General features: G+C 37.1%; 1 protein-coding gene across 1 annotated transcript in view; it reads right to left on the reverse strand.

The window, feature by feature from the left end:
• Positions 1-10293: 10293 nt before the first annotated feature.
• The window catches only part of LOC110448317, a 64253-nt gene continuing 55382 nt past the window's right edge, over positions 10294-19164 (reverse strand). The window contains exons 42-52 of the mRNA XM_021494491.1: positions 17669-17778; positions 16429-16599; positions 15801-15936; positions 15262-15348; positions 14775-14862; positions 14204-14325; positions 13463-13658; positions 13082-13193; positions 12378-12468; positions 11720-11774; positions 10294-11273 (exon numbers count right to left, since the gene is read on the reverse strand). Coding sequence (XP_021350166.1) covers positions 11131-11273; positions 11720-11774; positions 12378-12468; positions 13082-13193; positions 13463-13658; positions 14204-14325; positions 14775-14862; positions 15262-15348; positions 15801-15936; positions 16429-16599; positions 17669-17778 — 1311 coding nt within the window. The 3' untranslated portion in view covers positions 10294-11130. The remainder of the gene's footprint in view (positions 11274-11719; positions 11775-12377; positions 12469-13081; positions 13194-13462; positions 13659-14203; positions 14326-14774; positions 14863-15261; positions 15349-15800; positions 15937-16428; positions 16600-17668; positions 17779-19164) is intronic.

Consider the following 19164-nt stretch of genomic DNA (forward strand, 5'->3'; position numbering starts at 1 on the left):
GTCATATTTGTTGTTCAGGAGTTATCTACCTTTACCCACTAAACCGAAAAATCCTCATGGCCACTGTCAGTCGGACGAAATATAACAATGGAAACATTCATATTGGGACCATTGAAAAAGTACATGCCAATTAAAACTTGGAGTTTACCATTGATTATATCAGTAGTAGTATTTTTTTGTCATTTGAAAATCAACTAATTCTAATAATTATTTTAATAGAACAATTAATTGAGACCCTAACATTTTTTCTGTTTTTTATTTGTTGCTTTTTGTTTTCGTTTTGTTTTTAATATACACCGGATTGTTTTTTTAAAGTGTATATCAATGTGTTAAGTAGACATCAAAGGCCCGAACACATTCACTTGAGTTTAACTTTGTCAATAAAAATGAAATAAAAAAATAAAAGAAGGATAAGACTGCTTGTTATTGTTCTGTTAATTCAGTTATAGATGGTCAATTTGTAACTTGACTGGAAATTTAAGATTGTCTATTACTTCCACAGCTGTGCGTGTTACTAGCAGGACAATGCATATTGATAAAAGAAGATAGTGCCGTCGCTGGGGCTCGAACCCACGACCATTGGCTCTCCAGCCCGATGCTCTATCGCTGAGCTAAAGGGATATCTCCTACACTGAGCTGTCGCTTGTAAGGCAACCTAACTAATTGCACATCATGAAACTTAATTTCTTCCACAACCACTATAGGTTTCCTCAATCATTGGATAAACCTGCAAACATTTTAGATTACCCACTAGTGGGTAACACCCCGATTCTGGCTGATCAAAGGTTTGTTAGAGCACGGACTTAGATAAGCTTACGTGTGTATTCTAATATAATTCCGTGATTAGAGCTAGGGCCTAACCATTGGTTAGAAAAACATAAAATATGAACATTGCAAACTCAACTTGAAGAAACTCTGACACCATTTTACTGATATAGAATGGACATACTTCATTTTATTGGTCAATCTTTTAAATATGACGTCATTCGACGTCGTCTTCCATTGTGACGTCGACGTCAGAGTTCATCGTAGTTGTTTCCCTGATCGGAACTCATGATGGTTGATTATGTTTATCTAACTCTCGTAAGTTATAAAATGTAAAAGATACTCGGTAAAACCTTGTGTCTATAGAATTGGAAGTTTACTAACTCGAGTTAGATAAACATGACAACCAACCATCACTCGTTAAGAGACATCTATATGTGTGTTCGCGTTTCAACCTTCTTGGGTCGCAACAAGGTCACTGTTTCTATACACAGAACGTTAGCATCATCGCTCAACAGATTTGCTTCTTGTCATAGGTCAAGAAACTTCACATATATACATTGTGTGTATGTTCACAAGTTGTACCTTTCGGGTACGAGTTTTATTCTTTGGTAAAAAGTATCGTCATCGTTACTATAAATATTGGTCTGTACATTGGTCTCATAACTCCATACACTCTGACCTGATTGTTGTGATGTATAACTGTAGGTTCACAAACATCCGTCCCCCTTCCCCACTCCTACAAGGTTTAAAGAGTCACAACACCAACATTTCCACATGCAAATGTTTCTACGCTTTGAGTAGCGTAGACATTCTTTGATGACATCTAAATGTCTGAAACACCAAGAAAACGAGGATGTTTCTGGCTTGGGAGAAACGTCGCCTGGAGAAACAAGGACAAGGACATCAGGAATCCTATCGGAAGAGAACAGAATAATCACGAGTATCACGTTGGGTCGTCTCTAGAAGGAAGAAACGTTAATCCAATCGTTTTGTTTCAGCCATGCAGAATTCGGCTTTCTCATTTTCCACCAATTGACCTGGCAATACGCGTATACGGTAGCCTAATGTAACGTCAGCATAGCTAAAATCATAATGTTTGTTTTCGGCTTTCCCAAATCACTATTTGTTCAGTGGGTAAGTAGTTTTTTTTTCTCTCTCAAACATCAGCTTTCTTAGTAAAAACCAACTCTGGATTTTCAGCGTTTTTTTATAAAAATTAACTAAAAAAAGGTTCAGCAGATTCCATTTTTAGTAGGTCAGTGGGAAAAAAGTGAACAAAACATTAAATACCCAAAGGATGGCGTTCTTGTTCCTAAATGGGAACAAACCAAATACCATCAAACTATCATCTTTGACTCCTAGTTATACATATATTAATATAGTCCGCAATTCTCATTTTTAGCATGCCTTCTTTGTGGAGAGAGTCAGAACGTATGTATATAATATATATTTATTGTATAAAAAGCTGCAATATCTCCCGAACTCTGTGCCAGGTTCCGTGGGCACTACGTCCCGTTATTTCCTTAAGAGTTGTTAGGTTTGAATGACATTTATGAATTATTTATTAAGTACATATGCATGGGCTGGGTCGATCGGCGGCGACCAGGTAGTTATATGGGTAGAGCGTTCGTCTGGAGTTCGGAGGACCCGGATTCGAACCCCCTTTCAGGCCCGTTACATTTTTTTCCTTCAAGATACCCGGCTGGTAGAACCAGGGGCGTTTCTAGGATATTTGAAAGATGGGGCGTAGAATCAAATCTGTCGCCGAGCGGAGCGAGGCTAAAAATTTGGACCTTTTTTTTGCTAAAAAACATGAAATAATTGTGAAATGCACTAATGTAACGGTTCCTGACTTGGAGTATGTATATTTTATAGTTAAAGTGTCAGGGTGTTTATGTGTTCAGTCAAATAATTCTGTGTTTACCTTTATCATGTCAGTCCAATGACTGGATGTTTACCTTCATCATGTCAGTCCAATGATTCTGTGTTTACCTTCATGTCAGTCCAATGATTTGGTGTTTACCTTCATCATATCAGTCCAATAACTCGGTGTTAAACTTCATCATATCAGTCCAATAACTCGGAATTTACCTTCATCATGTCAGTCCAATGATTGGATGTCTACCTTCATCATGTCAGTCCAATGGTTGGATGTTTACATTCATCATGTCAGTCCAATGGTTGGATGTTTACCTTCATCATGTCAGTCCAATGATTGAATATTTACCTTCATCATGTCAGTCCAATGATTAGATGTTTACCTTCATCATGTCTGTCCAATGATTCTGTGTTTACCTTCATCATATCAGTTCAATGATTGAATGTTTACCTTCATCATGTCAGTCCAATGATTGGATGTCTACCTTCATCATGTCAGTCCAATGGTTGGATGTTTACCTTCATCATGTCAGTCCAATGATTTTATGTTAACATTCATCACGTCAGTCCAATGATTCGGTGTTTACCTTCATCATGTCAGTCCAAATATTCTGTGTTTACCTTCATCATGTCAGTCCAATGATTCTGTGTTTACCTTCATCATATCAGTTCAATGATTGAATGTTTACCTTCATCATGTCAGTCCAATGATTGAATGTTTACCTTCATCATGTCAGTCCAATGATTAGATGTTTACCTTCATCATTTCAGTCCAATGATTGGATGTTTACATTCATCATGTCAGTCCAATGGTTGGATGTTTACATTCATCATGTCAGTCAAATAATTCGGTGTTTACCTTCTTCATGTAAGTCCAATGATTCGATGTATACATTCATTATGTTAGTCCAATGATTGGATGTTTACATTCAACATGTCAGTCCAATGGTTGGATGTTTACATTCATCATGTCAGTCCAATGATTAGTTTTTTACCTTCATCATGTCAGTCCAATAACTCGGTGTTTACCTTCATCATGTCAGTCCAATGATTTGGTGTTTACCTTCATCATTTCAGTCGAATGATTGGATGTTTACCCCATCATGCCAGTCCAATGATTTGGGGTTTACCTTCATCATGTCAGTCGAATGATTGGATGTTTACCCCATCATGCCAGTCCAATGATTTGGGGTTTACCTTCATCATGTCAGTCCAATGATTGGATGTTTTCCTTCATCATGTCAGTCCAATGATTGGGTGTTTACCTTCATCATGTCAGTCCAAAAATTCTGTGTTTACCTTCATCATGTCAGTCCAATGATTTGGTGTTTACCTTCATCAGGTCAGTCCAATGATTGGATGTTTACCCCATCATGCCAGTCCAATGATTTGGTGTTATCATTCATCACGTCAGTCCAATGATTCGTTTTTTACCTTCATCATGTCAGTCCAAAAATTCTGTGTTTACCTTCATCATGTCAGTCCAATGATTTGGTGTTTACCTTCATCAGGTCAGTCCAATGATTGGATGTTTACCCCATCATGCCAGTCCAATGATTTGGGGTTTACCTTCATCATGTCAGTCCAATGATTGGATGTTTTCCTTCATCATGTCAGTCCAATGATTCGGTGTTCACCTTCATCATGTCAGTCCAATGATTAGATGTTACCTTCATCATGTCAGTCCAATGATTCGGTGTTTACCTTCATCATGTCAGTCCAAAAATTCTGTGTTTACCTTCATCATGTCAGTCCAATGATTCTGGTTTACCTTCATCATATCAGTCCAATGATTGGATGTTTACATTCATCATGTCTCAGTCCAATTATTAGATGTTTACCTTCATCATGTCAGTCCAATGATTGGATGTTTACCCCATCATGCCAGTCCAATGATTTGGTGTTATCATTCATCAGGTCAGTCCAATGACTGGATGTTTACCTTCATCATGTCAGTCCAATGATTCGGTGTTTACCTTCATCATGTCAGTCCAAAAATTCTGTATTTACCTTCATCATGTCAGTCCAATGATTCTGTGTTTACCTTCATCATATCAGTCCAATGACTGGATGTTTACCTTCATCATGTCAGTCCAATGATTGGATGTTTACCCCATCATGCCAGTCCAATGATTTGGTGTTAGCATTCATCATGTCAGTCCAATGATTGGATGTTTACCTTCATAATGTCAGTCCAATGATTTGATGTTAACATTCATCACGTCAGTCCAATGATTCGGTGTTTACCTTCATCATATCAGTCCAATGACTGGATGTTAACCTTCATCATGTCAGTCCAATGATTCGGTGTTTACATTCATTATGTCAGTCCAATGATTGGATGTTTACCTTCATCATGTCAGTCCAATGATTAGATGTTTACCTTCATCATGTCAGTCCAATGATTTGGTGTTTTCCTTCATCATATCAGTCCAATAATTCGGTGTTTACCTTCGTCATGTCAGTCCAATGATTGAATGTTTACCTTCATCATGTCAGTCCAATGATTAGATGTTTACCTTCATCATTTCAGTCCAATGATTGGATGTTTACATTCATCATGTCAGTCCAATGGTTGGATGTTTACCTTCATCATGTCAGTCCAATGATTTGGTGTTTACCTTCATCATGTCAGTCCAATGATTGGATGTTTACATTTATCATGTCAGTCCAATGATTGGATGTTTACCTTCATCATGTCAGTCCAATGGTTGGATGTTTACATTCATCATGTCAGTCCAATAATTTGGTGTTTACCTTCTTCATGTAAGTCCAATGATTCGATGTATACATTCATTATGTCAGTCCAATGATTGGATGTTTACCTTCATCATGTCAGTCCAATGATTGGATGTTTACCCCATCATGCCAGTCCAATGATTTGGTGTTTACCTTCATCATGTCAGTCCAATAATTCGGTGTTTACATTCATCATATCAGTATAATAATTCGGTGTTTACCTTCATCATGTCAGTCCAATGATTCGATGATTACATTCATCATGTCAGTCCAATGATTTGATATTAACCTTCATTATGTCAGTCAAATTATTGGATGTTTACCTTCATCATGTCTGTCAAATAATTCTGTGTTTACCTTTATCATGTCAGTCCAATGATTCGGTGTTTACCTTCATTATGTCAGTCCAATGACTGGATGTTTACCTCCATCATGTCAGTCCAATGATTGGAAATTTAACCTTCATCATGGCAATCCAATGATTGGATGTTTACCTTCATGTCAGTCCAATAATTGGATGTTTACCTTCATCATGTCAGTCCAATAATTGGATGTTTTCCTTCATCATGTCAGTCCAATTATTGGAAGTTATGGTCATACCTGGCATGAAAATCTCTTACAATTACTTTTCATCTTACCTGGTTGAATGGGCTTACGCCCACCATTGTACCATCTTCATTAGTTCTATGTCAGTTTGATCTTTTCTCTTCTTTTCTCTGATCTGTTTGATCAGTTTGCCTGTCCGCCATCTTATGCAATATTTTTATCAACCTCAAAAGTTAGCATGCACAACTCAGGACCAAGGGGAACCTACATATTAAATTTGAGAAAAAATCCTCCAGTAAATTCTGAGAAATAGTGATAACAATCTAAAACTGTAACAAGATGGCTGGCCGATATGATTTGATATGCATATTTTAAGGCCAAGAGAAACTCTTATGTCAAATTTGGGAAAAATCCCTCCAATACTTTATGAGCAATAGGGCTAAAAAACTTTTACTCTCAAATTTAATACGACCTACCGTCACCACCTGCCAGCCATCTTGGTTTTCAAAACTAGGAACCATTGGGAACCTTCATGTGAAATTTGAGACAGACCCCTCCTAAACATGCCGAGAAATATCGCTAACAAACTTTCATTGTCATAGGCCATCTTGGTTTTCTCTTCTGCCTCAAAATTTAATATGCGTAACTAACGACCATGGGAAACTTTCATGTAAAATTTGAGAATGACCCCTCCAGAACTTTCTGATAAACAGCGCTAACAAACTAACACTCAAATTCAAGATGGCTGCCTGTCAGCCATTTTGGTTTTGTGATCAGTCCCAGAAAACGTTATGCATAATTAGGGATCATGGGAACCTTCTTGTCAAATTTGAGAAAGATCCTTCTAATAAGTTCTGCGAAATAGCACAAACTTTAACTCTCAAATTCAGGAGAGCTGCCGGTCGGCCATCTTCTTTTTGTGATCAGTCCCAAAACGATATGCATAACTAGGAATCATGGGAAACATTCATGTGAAATTTGAGAAAGATCCCTCCAGCACTTTCTGAGGAACAGCACTAGGCCTAACAAACTTTCATTCTCAATTTCAACATGGCTTGCTGTCGGCCATCTTGGTTTTGCGATCAGTCCCAAAATATGATATGCATAACTAGGGTTCATGGGGAACCTTCATGTGAAATTTGAGAAAGATCCCTCCAGTACTTTCTAAGAAATAGCGCTAACAAGAATTGTTTAAGGATGGACGGAATGACGAATGGACAGACGGCGGACCTAGGGTGATTTGAATAGCCCACAATCATCAGTTGGTGGGCTAAAAATGAACTAACAAGAGCACCGCGAGCGGAAGCATGATATGCCCATCAGACCCTCGGAAGGGTATTAATATATAGAAGCAGGTAGTGACATATGATATAATGTGTTTACTGCCACTGTTTTGTTGGCGACTGTTACCTTGCCATTCATTTACTGTGTTATGGCGCAGGCTATTTTGTGTTTCAGAATTACACATTCGTGGTCAATGTTGCTATTACTAAAACAAGAACCTTGGCTTTGAGGTAGGAGTCTTGAACAAATAATTAAAAGTTCTTGCAATTTCGACAGAATGCCGTTATATGGCAATGAAAAATGGGCATAACTCTGCCGAATAGTGTTTAAATGTCACGATTTAAGAAGTCGTTTGAAGCATTCAGGTAATGAAACAACCAAGTAGTTTAATAAAAATCGGAGAACAATTGTTTAAGTTATCGTGTAAGCAAGCAAAAGTTAACAGCAAAAATGAAGTACAGTGTAGCTATGTCAATTTAAAGTGTGTGGTTTGGGCCTGTTTTGGCCCCCAAATGCATCAACACATATTTAGGAGAAATATAAAGTTTGTTCAAGAGTGCGTTCTATGGTAGCTAAGAGAACAAGCTTAAGAGGCCCATGGGCCTTAACGGTCGACCGACATATTTTTAAAGAGAGTTGATTTTGTTTTTAAAGGGGCTGGTCGGGGAAAAAATGTCATATTTGTTAAAATAGCATACACATTTTTAAAATACCTTCTTATGAAATATACCGATTCAAATTTTGCTGAAATTCACTCCCTAAGAGTAAAAATTATAATTATATTAAAGAAATCCTAAATCGTCACCTGACAGTCTAAAACTCTCAATTGACCCAGATCAGTGATGTAATTTTACCGCATGCGTCTTCAACAAGGCCAAATGTAAACATCGCGGTGAAAGAAAAAGATGCATGCAAAAGTCATGACAGGCACGAGGAATCAATACCGTTATATATAACAACAACATATAGGTAGGAATACTACACTTGCATCATACATGACCTTTGAAAACATATTGACGTATAGTATTGCTGTCTTGTCCGCTAGTTGAGTCCGACATGGCTGTTAGATGGCGTGCTATTGTTGTTATCTTCACTGCCTCACTTTCGAAACAACCACGTGACATATATAAATAGATGGACATTGCAAGCAGAACTCAACCATCATATTGCCGTGGTATAACTTTTGGAAGGCCAGAGAATGCATTTAGACCCATTTATTTTGTAATTTTTTCCCCGACCAGCCCCTTTAACATGAACAAAAATACTATTTAAAGTGACAAAAAACAATAAAACCATCTTATTCAATATCTAGCATACAGATTTAAGACTAAAAAGTATTTGAAACTAGCACCTCTGATTCAAAACAAGGAAAATGAAGAAATTTTAGCACACCGACTCCTTTGGGCCCCACCCTACAGCCCCAGGGTAGGGCTGGCTCAAATTTTTCAAAGTATCAAACTGTCAACTCAGGGTTATAATTCCAATCAAGTTATTAACATGTATTTTCAAAGTATCATTTGCCATTATAAACCATAATAAATCCCATATCTGGGTGTTTGAATAGAAGATTTTTGAAATTTCAGTCAATTCAACCCTTTTTGGCCCCACCCATCAGGCCTGGGGGGTCAGTCAGGGCTCATATGTGCATACCATCAAACTGCTACCTAATACTGATAATACTTACCCAAATTGAATTACTTCCAACGGAAATTAAACAAATGTTGGTCCAAAATGTGATTTCCCTATATAAACTATAGTAAAGTTTACCCCCTCCCCAGGGGGAAACGTGAGACCCCAGGGTCATGAAATTCACAATTTCGGTAAAGCACCTTAAGACCCTTCCATCTATGAAGAGCATTAGATTCTACCATATCTGGGTCTTGAGAAGAAGATTTTTGAAATTTCAGTCAATTCAACCCTTTTTGGCCCCACCCATCAGCCCCTGGGGGTCAGTCAGGGCTCATAGGTGCATACCATCAAACTGCTACCCAATACTGATAATGCTAACCCAAATTGAATTACTTCCAATGGAAATTAAACAAATGTTGGTCCAAAATGTGATTTCCCTATATAAACTATAGTAAAGTTTACCCCCTCCCCAGGGGGAAACGTGAGACCCCAGGGTCAAGAAATTCACACTTTTGGTAAAGCACCTTAAGACCCTTCTATATATGAAGAGTATTTGATTCTACTATATCTGGGTCTTGAGAAGAAGATTTTTGAAATTTTAGTCAATTTGACCCTTTTTGGCACCGCCCCTCAGGCCCCTGGGGGCTTGGGACTAAACCGGCCATTATTTTTGTTGACCTTTGTCCATGGAAAGTCCCTGCAAAATTTCATTGAAATTGGTTCAGGGGTTTTGGAGAAGAAGTCGAAAATGTAAATTGTTTACGGACACGCGTCGGACGATGGACGACGACGGACAAAAGACGATCGCAATAGGTCACTTGAGACTTTGTCTCAGGTGACCTAAAAATAAGAAAGTTCTTGCAATGACTACACAATGTCCTTATTTGGCAATAAAAGGGGCATATCTCCACCAAAACTGCACGTAAACTTCTGAAATAGGAACCCGTTCAAGCTATATTGATATATGCAATATGTGTACCAAGATATGTAAATGAATGAAGGCAGGAGAGCGATGACAAGGACAAGTTAACGGACGGACATCAGTCAACGCAGCCTGTACCATAATACTACCTGTCAGACGACGGGTGTATAAAAAGAGTTGTTGACCCACAAGGATTTTATAGGTTGGGCAAAATGGGTAAATCTTACAATAACATATTGCTTTGCATGAAATCATCTTCCAAACTGCTGAAGTATGGTATCCTTAGGAGGTAAAGATTCATTATTGAACATAAAATCGTTTACCGGTACCCTCATAGATGCAAGATAGACCAAGCCAAAACTTTTTAACATCTCTGCTTTCCTCTTCTGATCCTGTTTGTAATTTTGCAAAATGTAAGATGGTTTTGATGATCATATATCATCCTGTTGTCAACTTCTTTCCAAGAAATCTCATTCAGATTTCGTCTTTATTTCATGTGGGTAACCTTCTTGAACAAACTTCTGACCAAATTATAGTTAATCACAGTTTTTATTACAAAGATCAATTTTATAAAGACAGGCATATTCAGAATAACCCTAGAAATATTGGTATGTAAACATAAATTATTGACTAAACTGAAAATGTTAAATATATCATATGTATTAAACATAAAAAGATTATCTCTGAGATTGCCCAAGCTGGACTGATGTCATGATAAATGGTTTGCGTTGAACATGAAAAACACTTTAAAAGTACCTTCCATTGTAGAATCATTTGATGAAATAACAAAACAAAAAATCTCAACAATTTCATCCTGTTAAATTGAGATTTATCATGGAAACAATCTCTGAATCACACAACCAGGGATGTTGATGGACTAGCCCTTGGCTAGTGAAGAGAGTTTTACAGTCCAGAAGTACTGCAGTACCAGTAGGCCATTACATCACAAACACCACCTCAGACTCTGCTAGCACTGATACAGTAGAACAAACAAAACTACACTAAAGACTTCAAGGTTTCAAATTGTTTTTTGCATTTATCATTTATTTATGTTGGTTACTCATCTTTTGATATGTAAAATGTTATAATACATACCGAGTAAATAATGTAGTTGGCAGGACAAAAATTTAATTTGAAGAAATTGAAGTTTTTAGTTTTGTCGGTTAACTGGCACCAGGTCCTGATGTTTGTAGATTTGTTTACACCTCTGGAAACTGCTGTATAGGAGTATATCACACTTATGTTACATCACATGTAACACAAATAAAACCTGATCATGTTGAGCACTATAAGTCACACAACTCATCCCCAATCACATTTGTTCGTAAGATTCAAAAAAATATCACAATGTCCTTAATCAAGCTCTAATGGAAACGCTTTGATGGATCTTTAGCATGGTCAAGCAGCAGTTGGCAAGGTGCAAATGGCTCTCCGTAGTTTTGTTGGTATCTCTCCATTTTCTCAACCAACTGTTTCGCTCCATGCAAGTCAAGATAACGGAAAGGTCCTATAAAGAAAGTCATATGGTATTATTTGAGGAGCTGTTCAATGATTATAAATCAAGTCTTCTAATCGGTACACTATAATATACAGGGGGAAAGGGAGTACTTTTTCGAAAGAAATGCATGGTTGATGTCTAAAAATATTTCGAGTAAGTTAAATGAGAGGGGAAAAAACAGTTGAGGGTTATAGCTGTTTGGACTGTTCCAGAAATATACCTTAATAACATCTCCTCTTCATCAAGTCATAGATATAAAAATATAGTTGAACATTTTCAATTCTGTTTGGGAACTTCCTAAAATATGTTATTCAGGAATATTTCAGGAAAATTCTTGCTCAAACTAGTGAGGTTTTAGTAAAACAGAAATGCAGCAGATGTCCTAGTGAAAACCTTAGAAGGATGCTTCCATGTGAACAGCGATTGTATAACCCAGCAGATAATTGGGTTCTTACCTCCAAGGAATGGTGGGAAACCAAGACCAAACACTGCACCAATATCTCCTTCCAGCTGAAATAAACAAGGAAATGATGGAATGGGTAAGTATTAAGAAATCAATACCATTTTCTGTTTGCTTCAATTACTTTTGAAGGGAATGACCTGCTGATAAAATACAGCTATTGTCATGTGACCTTTTAATTGTTCTTTGTGTTACTGCTGACGTCAACATTCTAACAAATAATGAGATCTTTGTGTTTAATGCTGACGTCAACATTCTAACAAATAATGAGATCTTTGTGTTAGTGGGCTGTTTATAGATCTGATTAACTCCTCAATCAAAATGAGCAATGTAACTAAATAATGTTTCAAATAAACATGCAAACATTATCACTGAAAAAGTTCATTTAGCAGGAATGTAGGGTATTTTTGCACGATTTATCAGTCACTGCTATGTACAAACAGTTACGCTGACATTGTGCCAGCTTGGTCACTGGTGACGTTAGTGATGTGGGATGTCAGCGAAACTGTCTGGGAAAGAACATTGCTTTTACATAGCAGCGACTCGATGAATCTTGCAAATAAATATACATGTGAATATTGTTCAAACAATATTTTGAACTTTTGACAACTCATTATTGATCTGGACTTAGTTCACAAATTCACCAAACTTACAGGTGATTTCAGAATTCCTTCCTGTAAGCACATCACTGATTCATTCACAAATCTTGAGAACAGGCGGTACTGAATATCTTCATCTGTTATTCTGTAAAGTTAATTGCAAAAATTGATTTTTGGAAGCCATACAATATGAACCAAGAAACAAATTCATCTTCAATATATTTACCTTCACTTGTACATATATCAGTGTAAATATCTGGGTACAATACTTCTGTGCATAGGAAAAATTATCACAAAAAAATTGGGGGACCATGTAATAATTCCAGGTTTCACACATATTTCTAAACATTTTCTTCAGGTTGGTAAGTATGGATTATGAGAAGTTCTTTTTACACAACCAATTAAAAAATATATGTGATGATTCGATGACAAGTACGATATGTACACTGGCACCTTCATCAGACAAATGACCAAGGTTTCACACCTTTTAGCAGATCTTTCAACTTGATACACTTTAATAATATAAAAACACATATGTAGTTCTACAAAAGAAACAACATAGAACAAGTGTCCAAAATGATAATACTTTTGAATAACGCATATTTTCACTCTTATTTTCGACAGAATATTTTTACACTCAATTTTCATTATGAAACTACAACAATTTTCTATACACCTGCCAGGAAAGGGTTTTCACAAGTCTCCAGATTCTCAAGGTAAATAAAAAGCATTACAATTCAGCAAAAATTGACACTTACGGCACAGGAGGTTCAAGTTTGTATCTTTTTAAAATCTCATTTGCTTGTTCATTCTCTGGACGTTGTTTTTGTCCCTTTTCATATATGAAACATCCTTTTCCCGATTTACGTCCTGTGGACAGAAAACACAGACTAAACATAAAACTATCTATGCATAATAAACTGTTTACAAATTGAAACTGAATCAACAAAACATAACAGATTAAGTGATAGTTTACTTTTACAATTGAGATACCAGCAGAGGAATTTGTAAAACAAATCCTAGACAAGATTTTACTTTAGAATTCTATGTTGTTAGCCAATTAAACTGACAATATTTAATGTTTAGAAAAAAGAAAAAAATGTGCCAAATTGGATTTGTGTCTAGACTGAACACAGTACCTAAGAATCCAGCTTTCACCATGTCTCCGAGAACGTTGGGGTCTCCACCAGCGAATCTGGAGCCGAAAGCTTTGGTGAGATCTTCTGCTACATGTGCTGCTACGTCAACACCTACTTCATCAGCCAGGGTAGCCGCACCCACAGGCCAGCCAAATTTCTTTGTCAATTTGTCCAATTGTGTTGGGGACACGCCCTCCTGTTTTTCAAATATTGAAGTGTTTATATATTATTTCACGGTTTCATTTTTGAAGAACAGTGGTAACTTTCCAAAACGTATTTAACTCAGCTTTGTCATATATTCATTTAACATACAGACATAAAACAATCAATGCTGGGCTGCCAAAGATAAACAATATCTACAGAATTTGTCAATCATTACAAGACGCTGGTTACAAGTCCACCACAACTTCCCCTGAAGCTAGTAGTTAAACCCACACCTACCAGCACAATTGGGTTAAAACACAACAAATCTGTCAACTGACTGTTATGTGATTTAGATACTTTGTACTGTTACCAGTCAAATTTTTGTTGTCAAAACAGGTAATTACATTTTTGATAATGTATGCTTTGTAATTTCATAACAATCTATATCTTGATGATTTAGAGGACAAGAAAAATGAAAAGCAACACCCAGTCTTAAGAAAATGAGTTAAACATTTTGTAGGTATCACCAAAATATTTTTTTCTCACTGTTTCTCGCTCTTTATCCTCCATTATATATATGGAATAAAAAAAGCACACCTGTAGCAGTCGGATTGCTTCTGCCAACATAGAGGCCAGGATCCTTGTAGTGTAAAATCCTGGTCCGTCCCCAACAACGATCACAACCTTGCCTTGTCTTAGTCCCACATCTACAGCAGATGCTGCAAGTACGAAAGAAAATAATGACATTTGGGAGCAAGAGTGATTTTCAGAAAAAAAATCAGTAAAATTTTATAACAAATCTCTCTCTCTATATATATGCAAGAACTAATGTGACAATGTAAATTTTGACTTGCCTTTGAATTTTACAATTTATCACTTGCTAAATCTGTTACAGCAGCTTCTGAAGTGAGCTTGTTTAGCCTACACTCATTTCAATCACCGAGCTGTTTTTTTTTACATGCATTGAAACATGGAACCTACAGCTTTTAGCCTTTCCTTAGGAACTGGTAATCGAAATCCTAGGCAAAAGATAATTGCACATTCCAATGGGAATCAAACGACAGCATGAAAGGCCAGTGGCTTAAATACTGCCCCAATCTGGCCAATTATGTTAACATGTTGAAGAACACTGAGTTCAGTATCAGTACTGGACACCTTTATATGTTACCTATTGTGTCCTTTGATGTTTTATCTGTTGTGATGATTTCCAAAAGTGGCATTTTATCTACAGGTGAAAAGTAATGCATTCCAATCACCTGTAAACAAAGGAAATACACAATAAGGTCTGTAATCCCTCCAAAGTACTGTGTGAAATTAGACCCATATCTCCAAGCTACGATAAAGGTTGTTTGGATCAGGTAAAATTGAAATATTTTGATTTGTTTAACAGTGTTATAAAATATAGAAACTTAACAATGAGGCTGTGGTACAATAATTGTCTGTATTTAATTACACGTCAAGCACACTTCTGTATCTAGCCTTAAGCACAAAAGAAACAATGTACATATTCAACATTTCAAATTAAACAAAATTGAAGAAAGTACAACACAAAACATTTGCTTAAATTTCTCCTAACTTATGATTTATCTCAGAATACCAAAACATTACCAATACAAAATGTACGCAATTCAATTTTTACATCTGTATAAACCCACCTTTTCCGGCCTTTTACTGGCTTCTGCAATACGGGTGATGGGTAGTGCTGAAGTGTTGGTGGCAAATACACAGTGTTCTGGTATATGCTACAAAGTCAATCAGCACAAATAAAAGAAAAGATACACATAAACAACTGTTAAAATCTGAGAAAATCATGTTTAAAATAGCCATTCAAACTGAGATTTTAAGCACAGTTCTACATACTACTAATTAAAATAAACAAATTGCAGGCATTAGGCCTACTGTCCCTATAATTTCTACTTTATATATTCATTAGGCCCACTGTCCCAATAATTTCTACTTTTTCCATGAACAATTTTATATCCAAAACTAGTATATCTTTTTGTCATGATATAACAGAAGAGGATCATATTTGAATGTCAACCTCTCAACCCATCTAGACATTTTAAAATCCTTTCCATTTTATCATAGGGTTCCATCGAGTAATAAGCCCAGTATCCATTTTACCTCCATTCTAAGAAATAGGCTGCCTGGACTCATCATAGATTCAATATGGCAGGTGAGAAAAACAATTTACCTGTTCCACCTCTCTGATGACAGCATGTTTTATGTTGATATCCTCAAACACAGCTTCAATCACCATATCACAGTCTTTGAAACCCTTGTAGGATAAAGTGGGCTCCATTGAGGACAGGACCTTGTCCTTCTCTGCACTAAAGTCAGAATAGGTCAGATGTCATTACAATCAATGAGCACGTTCTTGTGAAGTAAATAGAAAGATTTATCTGGTATTCAGCGCTAGAACACTGACATGTGTTGACATCTGTCAGGGGAGAATCTGTAGCTCCCAATCTATCAATGGGTACACTATGCATGTATACCTCTAGTCCCCCCCGCCAGTAGCGTGGACTGATCAACATCAGTGGTTGAAAGTATTTTGTAAGTTGACACAAAATCATCTGGAGAGTCATGTGCTCTGTGTTTACCAAATTTGTACACAAGTGATTACAATGTATGGTGTCATTTTTGCAAGTGCTATTTCAAGATTTAATCAAAATATTCTGGTATATCATTGAAAAAGAGGAAAATAAGATCAAACAGTAGATTTTGATATTTTATGCAACATACTCAGTTTTTAGTGGGGAGGAGGAGACACCGGCTTTTCCCAGAAGATGGAATTATGAATCAACATTCTTCAGTGTTACCTGGACATTTTCTTCTTTTTGACCTGTGTTTGAAGTCCCTTGACGATCTGGTCCTCTCCCCGGGCCAGTCCTGAGGAGCCGACATCCTTCATCTGTACATAATCAACCTTGTTTAAGGACACTTGTACAACTCCAGCACCCATCAGACCAGCTCCGAGCACTCCAAGGTTTCTACAGCAGAGAAGATGTGTATATAATTCTTTAACCAAATACATGTATCATATAAACTGTTTAATCTCATTAATAAGAATGCTCATGATTCCAACTATCTCTTAAAATTCCAAAATGTTTTTTGGTTACCATGGCGATACATTTTATAATTATTTCATAATTGTGGTATTCGTATATATAATTAATTATCGTTCCAAACCTTACAATAAAGACACTGTAATTTCAGCAATGATTGAATATGCAGCTTTTTACACAAATTGCTATCAATCTAACAGGTGGCTAGCTCTGAGCCTTGGGCAGTTTGAAATTTGCTCATCAGACTTGTTAGGTATGAAATTTACATAAAATCGTGTTGTTATTTGGCAGAAAACCTAGTCCCAATAACCTGCTAATTTACTGGTTTACTTCTGGACCAATGAGATTGAATTTGAAGCAGGTGCTTGGATAAACAGCACCCATATGTTTTGATATGATACAATACAGAAGAGAGGTTACTTTGACCCAGTTTTAGTGAAAAGCAGACTGCTGACTATATTGTACATTCGTTCCATGTGTGATGTAGGTACTAGAATCATTAATATGACATGGCCTGACAACCTTCACTTCTGCAAATGAGTTAAAGGTCAAAGGTCAAAAAAAGATCACAGTATTCTAAGTTTGCCATGTGAGAGTGCTTTCTCATTAAGTTACTGCATGCCAAATCTTAAGTTAACACATGAAACCATTTTAATTTTTGGTAAGCAACCTAGTGTCTTCTCATAATATACGTGCATACCATGAAATGGTGGTCGAGATATGCTTGTGAAACTTCATGAACTAACAGACACGCAAAGAAAATAACAACCCTCAAATCATTCAATACAAATACACTTATTGTGTAGGCAGGTGGTCGCTATGCAGTGTCATAATGAAGTAAAAACACTTCAACAGTCGTAATAGACAGGTGGTTACAATGGACAGGTGTTTTTAAGCAGATTTAAATGTATATGGGTCAGTTATAGATACATATATTCAGTTATCCCACAACAACATTTCCTACTGTTCCTACATATTTTAGTAATTATCTTACTGGACGGATTTCGCTGGCTTTCCAAACTGGTTTTTCCTACATGCTGTGTCTCCATGGTAAAGCCCAATCAGAGCTTTAGACTCTGTGGTCATACCTAGCTTTCCAAATCCCTGCAGCAAAAATCACACAAGTTTACTCCACATGTATTAGCAAATCAATAAACACGGAAACTGCATTGAATTTTATAAATCTCAATTATTCTGGTAAACTATGAATTCAATCTTACTAATGTGAATTATTTGGTATTAAAGTCAATCTGAAACTAGAACTGTAAGCCAAAGGTTAAATAACACTGCTCCTGCATGATAATAGCTGAAATGGGGTCAATTGAAATTTAGTTATATCAAACAATGACAATTTAGTTGTACTCAAAGATTTGAGAACAAAAATATTTGCTGGACTACAAAACTCCTAACAAATGTTATGTACTGAAACACATACAATGTTTAAAGTGATTTAACTTTACAAATGAATATCAGCTTTCCAATTTGTCATCATTACACGAAATACCTTTGTTACAGCATGAAAGATTATAGAATTTTACATAATATTTAAGTAAACTACAGGAAGTTCTGTCTGACATGTGGTACTTACTTCAGACTCGGGAAGTTCTGTCCAACATACTTACCTCAGACTCGGGAAGTTCTGTCTGACATGTGTTACTTACCTCAGACTCAGGAAGTTCTGTCTGACATGTGGTACTTACCTCAGACTCGGGAAGTTCTGTCTGACATGTGGTACTTACCTCAGACTCGGGAAGTTCTGTCTGACATGCGGTACTTACCTCAGACTCGGGAAGTTCTGTCTGACATACTTACCTCAGACTCGGGAAGTTCTGTCTGACATACTTACTTCAGACTCGGGAAGTTCTGTCTGACATGTGGTACTTACCTCAGACTCGGGAAGTTCTGTCTGACATGTGGTACTTACCTCAGACTCGGGAAGTTCTGTCTGACATGCGGTACTTACCTCAGACTCGGGAAGTTCTGTCTGACATGCGTTACTTACCTCAGACTCGGGAAGTTCTGTCTGACATGCGGTACTTACCTCAGACTCGGGAAGTTCTGTCTGACATACTTACCTCAGACTCGGGAAGTTCTGTCTGACATACTTACTTCAGACTCGGGAAGTTCTGTCTGACATGTGGTACTTACTTCAGACTCGGGAAGTTCTGTCCAACATACTTACCTCAGACTCGGGAAGTTCTGTCTGACATGTGGTACTTACCTCAGACTCGGGAAGTTCTGTCTGACATGTGGTACTTACCTCAGACTCGGGAAGTTCTGTCTGACATGTGGTACTTACCTCAGACTCGGGAAGTTCTGTCTGACATGTGGTACTTACCTCAGACTCGGGAAGTTCTGTCTGACATGTGGTACTTACCTCAGACTCGGGAAGTTCTGTCTGACATGTGGTACTTACCTCAGACTCGGGAAGTTCTGTCTGACATGTGGTACTTACCTCAGACTCGGGAAGTTCTGTCTGACATGTGGTAC

Source organism: Mizuhopecten yessoensis, unplaced genomic scaffold (assembly GCF_002113885.1).
Source record: "Mizuhopecten yessoensis strain PY_sf001 unplaced genomic scaffold, ASM211388v2 scaffold4001, whole genome shotgun sequence".
Classification (NCBI taxonomy): domain Eukaryota; kingdom Metazoa; phylum Mollusca; class Bivalvia; order Pectinida; family Pectinidae; genus Mizuhopecten; species Mizuhopecten yessoensis.